Genomic DNA, 8,225 nt, shown 5'->3' on the forward strand with positions numbered 1-8,225 from the left:
ATAATGCTAAGAACCAGAAAAATAATTCTCAATTTAATTAAACTAATAAAACTTTTAATAAAAATATAGTATATAATTACACACTATATAAAAAGTATCTCCCTATATATAATAGCTTTTTATAATTATTATGTAGACAAACTTTTCAGTTATACTTATTTGTATATATGAGAATCACCATGAGTCCTTATTGACAAGGATGTATATAATTGGGTCCAAATATTACCAATCAATAAATATATACACGGCCATAATATGAACAATTTTTTTTTTTGTCTTTATCAATCATTTCCCACCATTCTAGCTACATATTTTTTTTTTCTAATTTTTCTTTAAATGAAAAAAAATATATATGACTCAATGACCTCAGCAAAAGCCTAGGCCACAACCTTGTGATGGCTTCTATATAAGGTTGTCTCTCCCCCCATATAACCTCAATCACTCTAAATAAAGGAGCAGAGAGTTTATATTATTTGAGCATTATTATTATTATTATTTATATTATTTGAGCATTATTATTATTATTTGTCCACATTTCATTAATTTTTCTTTAATATTTGCTAACCCTCTAACATTTTTTCCCTCCTCTTCAATACTCCCAAACAAAAAAGAGTTTTGGTTATTCCAAAAACATGGATGTAATATTTGTTTGCTCTACTCTCATTCTCCTTACCCTATTTTCATCAATCATGTTATTATTATTCTCTCCAAAAAGAATTAGAAGAAGAAGAAGATCTCAAATCCATCATCACCACACAAGTACTATGATTCCAAAGCTTCCACCAGGTTCAATGGGGTGGCCTTACATAGGGGAAACCCTCCAACTCTATTCTCAAGACCCCAATCTTTTCTTCTTTACCAAACAAAAAAGGTTGCATAACTTTTCCTACTTTTGGATGGCATTTCTAAATTGTTTCACAATAAAAATATATAAAAAAAAATGGTTGTCATGAAACCACTCATCCCAAAAGTTTAAGCTGATAGAAAAAAGTAACATTAATGGTCTCTTTTTGGGTTTGCTTGATTTTCTATTTTTTTTACTTTTGGGGTTTACTAAGGATCGAACTCTTGACCTTTCGGATATAGAGTTCTAATACCATGTCATGAAATCACTATGGTGATTTTTTCAGTAAAAATATCTTTATGTGAAGATAATATTATAAATCGTTAGATGATTTGATATGTTTGACTAAACTATCTAACAGTTCACAATATATATCATATTTGCATGAAGATGTCTTTTTAGAAGTAGCAATTAAAAAAAAATAAAATAAAAATCTAATTCCTTATATTTGATGTTAATGATGCAAATTAAATGAAAGTGTTAATGTAGTAATTTTGAAAGATTATGGTTATGATTGTTAGGTATGGTGAGATATTCAAGAGCAACATACTAGGTTGTCCATGTGTGATGCTTACAAGCCCTGAGGCAGCAAGGTTTGTGTTAGTGACTCATTCACACTTGTTCAAGCCAACATACCCAAAAAGCAAGGAACGTTTGATTGGTCCTTCTGCCTTGTTCTTCCACCAAGCTCAATATCACATGCGCCTTAGAAAGCTTGTGGTCTCTCTCTCTTCAATCACTCAAGATTTTGGTGCCAAAAATTGAAGCCTTAGCTCTCTCTTCCATCCAAAATTGGGCTCCTCATCATAACAATAATGGCCATGTTGTTAACACATTCAAGGAAATGAAAAGGGTAGGTTTAATTTCTATCTTTACAATTTAATGAATTTACATTACACCACATCTGGCAGTTAATAGCGGTTATAGAGTCGGATAACAGCAATTTTTTACCGCTGCAGAACAAATAATAGCGATTGTCAATCCACTAGAAGATAACGTACGGCTAAACATTTAGCACGATTAATATTTAGATAATATTATTAAATTTAGAATATACTAAATTTGTAAAGTCTAGAGGTGCATTTTAGGATGACTATGCTATAATAATTATGATATTTTAAAAAGTATTTGTTAAAAATTAAAGTAATATTTTTTTATTATTTAATAATATTTAAAAATTAAAGTATATTCGTACTGAATTCACCTGTTAATTGTAGAACAAAAAGAATAACATTTTATGTTAATATTTTTTATTGCATATGATGAACACATGAGTTTCACATTCATTCCCTGCCTTTGTCTTATGTGTATATGTGCATATATTAATTATTAGCTATAAAGTATGATATATATTTAATTATTGTGTATGTGTAATGTGGGTCAATAATTTAATGTGGTCCAAACTATTGAATGCTTTTTTGTGCAGTTCTCTTTTGATGTTGGAATCCTTACAATTTTTGGGTATCTAGAGCCACATTTGAAGGAGGAGCTAAAGAACAACTACTGGATTGTGGACAAAGGCTATAATTCTTTTCCATCTACCATTCCAGGAACACAATATCAAAAAGCTCTCTTGGTATTTTCCTTTTTTTTTATTATTTTTAAAAAAATATAAACTCCCTTTGTCCAATCATATTATAATTTTCTATTTTTTGTTTTTATTTTTAGTATTTTTTATTTTTTATAATTTTGTAAATAAAAAGAAAATAAAAAATTCTTCTTTTTGTTTCCACTAACTTTTTTTTTTAATTTAGTAAATGCATTGATTTGAATGTTTATTTGGTTAAATGAATAATGTGTAGGCAAGAAAGAAACTTGGGAAGATTCTATGTGAGATAATTTGTGAGAGAAAGGAGAAGAAATTGGTTGATAGAGATCTATTGAGTTGTCTACTAAATTGGAAAGGTGAAGGAGGAGAAACTTTGAATGATGATCAAATTGCAGATAACATTATTGGAGTGCTTTTTGCTGCTCAAGACACCACTGCTAGTGTCATGACATGGATAGTCAAGTATTTGCATGATCAACCCAAGCTTCTCCAAACTGTAAAGGTATCTATATCTATATATATACCACTTTCAAATAATTTCACAATATATTTTCCAAAGAAAATTACAAGAGTCATGCTTAGTTGTTTTCGCAATATTTTAATTTAGCGACGGTTTTAAATAGAAAATTGTTGCTATTTGTCGAATTTGGCATAGTGTTAATATATTTAGGTTTAAATTAACGAATGAATTAATAATATATTTTTGAGAAGATTTAGCGGCCCAGCGATTGCTAAAAATTGCGGTTAAATTCAATTTTGGCACTCATATTTATGACGGTCTAATTAACTGTCGGCATTTGATTTTGCGACAATTTAAAACCGCTACTAATAAAAAAATCGCCGTCATTTCGTGTCTCTCTTGTAGTGAATGTTATGATTTTAAGTTAAAATATGATTTATGATGCATTTTTTATATATATGTGGTATTAATTGGATTGCAGGCAGAACAAAAGGCTATTCAAAAGTCAAATGAAGTAGATAACCTTCCATTGAGTTGGAACCAAACTAGAAACATGCCAATTACCTATAAGGTACAATATATAATGCAAGTCACACTTAGATATATTATCCTATTTATTTATTTATTTATTTTTAGAAAGTGCATTACGTTTTTCAATTTATTATTATTGTTGTTGTTAATTAATTAAGCATGTGTCAAATGTAAATGTTAATTATTAGGTTGTGTTAGAGAGCTTGAGAATGTCAAGCATAATATCATTCCCTTTCAGAGAAGCAGTTGCTGATGTTGAGTACAAGGGTAAGACTCTAATATAAGATGAATAATATTTTTCTATATGTATCTTAATTAATTATTAAAAAATCATTTTTTGGAGATTAGGTTTTTCTTAATTTTATCCAGAAGTGCACCATGCAAAGTGACATGTGAAAATTACTCTTATCTACCAAAGTTAAATAATATATTAATAATTTTGAAACAGGGTTCCTTATACCAAAAGGGTGGAAAGCAATGCCATTGTTCAGAAATATTCATCACAATCCAGAATTTTTCTCTGAGCCTCAGAAATTCAACCCTTCAAGGTTTGAGGTGAGCATGAGTTATGATCGTAAATAGTTAGAAAAAGAAAAAAATGGAATATAATTATAATATGTACGGATAAGGCTAGTGTGTATGGTTGAAAAAAAATTATTTAATTTGTTGATATTTAATTTAAGTGAAAACTCAGGTGCAGTTGACTTCACGTGAAGTTGATAATTGAGAGTCTTTAGATAAAAATTTAGTCAAATCATTTAATGCCCCTCAATTATCAATTTCGCGTGAAGTCGACTGCACTTAAATTTTTACCTAAAATTTATCATGCCATTGTATTTTGGTGTTGATTTTTATTTTCTATTTTTCTTAACACACAAACTTTTTTTTATTTATATTTAGATTTTAATATTGTTAAACAGAAACTTATTATTTTTATGATAAGGTTATTTTTTTAATTTATTATTATTTTTTTAAATTATAGGTTGCACCAAAACCCAATACATTCATGCCATTTGGCAGTGGAGTACATGCCTGCCCCGGTAATGAGCTAGCAAAGCTTGAGACAATGATTATGGTCCATCATTTGGTCACCAAGTTTATGTACATACATTTAACTAATTAAGAATTAATTTGCAAGAAAATAATATAATAATGATTATGTAAATCAATTAATTTTTCTATCTAGAATTTATTTGTTGTGACATGTTATTAATTATAGTCTGTATATTTATACACCATAACCGATATTTCTTCACAAATTAAATAATGAATTAGAATATATTATTATTAACATTATTATTGTCATTATTATCTTTTCTCAAAATTTGGCATTGCGTATTTAGTATTTACATCACATCATGTTTGTAAGATTTTGGTGCAAGATTACTAAAAAATATGTGTGTCTGTGAGAGAGAGAGTATTAGCAAAACAAGAATAATTAAAAGTACCTAAAGTGAGATATGTTAATTTAGTGATTAGAAAGAAAAATAATGATTATATATGACAAATGACCCCAAGGAGCCAGCCTAAAAGCATCTAAAACTTCGACAATACCGTTTACTAAAATCAAGTTATTAAATTAGTTTTTTTTATAAAATATATATATTAAAATATAAAATATACATAATATTAATAATTGATTTAATAATTAATTTTTTACGTATATATACTAATATTTTAGTTTAATACGAAATTAGATCATATATAAATGTGAGAGGAGAAAGGATTTTGATTAATGTGTCTATTAATTCTTTTTTTATTTGTTATACATAAAATTAATAAAAATCAAATTAATTGGGATTGGGATGTCAAGTGCTTATAACTTAATTAAGAGGTTCAGAATTTAAGTATTGATAATAACCAAAAATTATTTTTTATAAATTATATATAACTAAAAATATTTTTAGACACCAATAATCTTTTTTATATTTCCATCATATAAGGTATATTTTTTAGAGGAAAAATAATTTTAAGTGCTTCATTTTCAGAAATTATGAGAAAAATGCCTTTGTGCAACATTCACTATTATTGTTCTAAAACTTTGGTATGGCAATTCCATTTTAATAACTAATTAAATTTTTTATTTCCTTATACCATTGTTTATTTTTTGTAATAATGTCTCATAATTTTTAATTTTTAAATGTTCAGGTGGGAATTGGTAGGATCAGAATGTGGGATTCAATATGGGCCATTTCCATTGCCATTGAATGGACTTCCAACCAAATTTTGGAGAGAATCTACCACCTAGAATTCAAATAAAGAAGATGCATGCTATCATATCTAGTCACAAAATCTTTTTTTTAAATATATATTTAATATTAATTAGAGTTAATCACCAAAACGGGCATTGAAAGATTCTAGTGTCAAAGAATTAAAATGGATCCAAAAGGAAGAAACGATTAAAAAAAATACCCAAAAATATATAATAAGACATTTATAAAAATGGTTATTCATGATTAAACCATTTTTTTGAATCTTACAGAATCCGTTTTGGTAATTAATTTTTAATTGTCATGTATTTTTTTCATGGTGGGCATAGTGGGCACCTAAAAATTTTTCTCCCACTATCCTTAATCTTCCCCACAATTAAAAGAAAGAAAAAGAAAAGAAAAAAAAAGCCTCTAAAGGGGATGTTGTATTATTATTTTAATTTTTTTTCCTCCTTCTCTTAAGCTAAGCATGATGAATTTGATTCTACACCTTCATTCTCTCTTCCTTGTCTATGATTAATAATAATGGTGCATTAAATTCACATCTGTTTAAAATAACTACCTCCTAAAATTGGCTTCTTAGAAATGAATGTCATATAAAAGCATTCCATCTTAATTGAGTTTGAATCCTAAGATGATATAAAAAAAATGAAAGAAAGAGAAGTAATCACAAATTAGTCAAATATTCAAATCAAATTATTAGATAAAGTTTATAATAATAATATAATAAAGTTTAAACACGTTTACTTTGGGTTGTTGGGCTAGCCATTCTTCTTGATCCTTCTTTCCATGGATCATAAATGGAATATCCTAAAATAAAATAAAAAATGCCTAAAGTAATAAAGTGAGGAATAATCTCTTTTAAATTAATTAGGTAGAATTAACTCATAATAGAAGATATTGATGACCCAAACTTGAATAAAGAAAATTATAATATTCTTGGATGTCCTCATAAAGAGTGGTAACTAAAAATTTATTTAGCTATTTAAAACCAATAGATATTTTGTTTAAGTAATTAGTTCATAATTAGTAAGGATAATAATAATAGAATAAAATAGAATTTAAACTTCATTCTAATCCTATTTACGAGTTTAAATCCTTCAACTACTCACACTTTAAATTTTCAACCCAAATATATTTTATGCAAAAAAATAAATTTATTTTAACTCAAACACAATATGTAGTCCTTTCATATTTTTTGTACATAAGCAAACATAACCTTAATTAATAATAGTCTGATTTCCAAACAAATCTTCAGGCACCTGGGAGCCCCTGGCATATGTTGTATTTGTGGACTATTCTTTGCCTAAGGGGACCTACCAGCATTTAGCTACAATAGAAGCTTGGTAGCCTTAAATCCATGTGTGCACACCAAAATAAATAAATAATTAAACAAAATTTCAAAAAAAAAAAGCAATATGAGTATATATGTTACTGTGAGAAATACTAAAAGATCATCCAAATTTATTATTTATGATCATTATTTTTAGCCATCAACCTAATTAGTAATCTAACAAAATATTTTAATTTTTTAAACATGTTACTCGCCAAAAATATTAAATTCTGATAATTTTATAGCATTCCTTTGTTATTATTGTCTTTTGTGTCAGGTGCTTTGATATTTTATTTCTCCTTATGAACGAGGACCACATTAGTGCCTAGTCCCTACTACTAAATTTTGTGATGAATTTGGACCACTGCGCCCCCAAAATGACGGAAGGGACCTCAACGCAGCATTGAATATCTTTGCTTGTTTCTTTCAGCCAGGCTATGTTATTTTTATTTGGTGCTATGCAACATCAACTTCGATATATGATGAGTGGTGAAAATTATTTGTATTTTTTCCCCTTATTTTAGTTTTGAGCCTTAATAATGGGAGAATTTAAATTGTTACTTATATTGTTTTTAGGGTTGGATGCGGATCGAATTTTATATAGCCAAAATTTCGATTCAATCCTTATTAAAATTATCGGATTGGATCGGATCCAATATCTGCGGTTTTTAAATTTGGATTGGATATTGAATATATCCGTAAAATACAAAAATATTTAAAAAAATTATTTTATTAAAAAAATATTAACAATATTCATTTTTTTATTCTTTTAAATATGTTTACTCTTAAAATAATATTAAACATATTTTACTTAAATAATAAATTAAAATAATACAACATATATGATAATTATTAGTTGAAATAAAATATAAAAATAATATTTACTTATTTATTTCTTTATTTTTGTGGATACATACACAAAATTTACAATCCGATTCTATTAGTGTGTGGATTAGGTCCGATCCGATTCGATAACTTTTTTGATCGAATCGGTTTCGAATAAACACAATAGATATGTGAATTGGATTCGATCCATAAACACTCCTAAGTAATTTTTATTATTACTTGCCTATTTGGTAGAATTCGAAATAATAATGTAAGAATAAATTTAATATTTAAATATTATTGTGTTGTATGCTACAAATCTACAATGAGAAGTGTTTATTTATAGACAAAAAATGCAATCTAATTATAATAACAAAATCAATCTAATACTAATGGCGTCTAACACCTTGATTGTCTTATCAAAGTTTTGTGAATTACTGAATTTATGATCCTAAATTTTAAAGAAATCCAAC

General features: G+C 27.1%; 1 protein-coding gene across 1 annotated transcript; it reads left to right on the forward strand.

Annotated features, from left to right (window-relative positions):
- Positions 1 to 435: 435 nt before the first annotated feature.
- Positions 436 to 6,083, forward strand: LOC112697839 (abscisic acid 8'-hydroxylase CYP707A1-like). The gene is given in 10 exon segments (XM_029287718.2): positions 436 to 871; positions 1,366 to 1,563; positions 1,565 to 1,697; positions 2,271 to 2,420; positions 2,647 to 2,895; positions 3,335 to 3,424; positions 3,573 to 3,651; positions 3,833 to 3,939; positions 4,367 to 4,485; positions 5,533 to 6,083. Coding segments are annotated over 10 exon segments (1,464 nt in total). The 5' UTR covers positions 436 to 632; the 3' UTR covers positions 5,633 to 6,083.
- Positions 6,084 to 8,225: the final 2,142 nt, after the last annotated feature.

Source organism: Arachis hypogaea, chromosome 16 (genome assembly GCF_003086295.3).
Source record: "Arachis hypogaea cultivar Tifrunner chromosome 16, arahy.Tifrunner.gnm2.J5K5, whole genome shotgun sequence".
Taxonomy (NCBI): domain Eukaryota; kingdom Viridiplantae; phylum Streptophyta; class Magnoliopsida; order Fabales; family Fabaceae; genus Arachis; species Arachis hypogaea.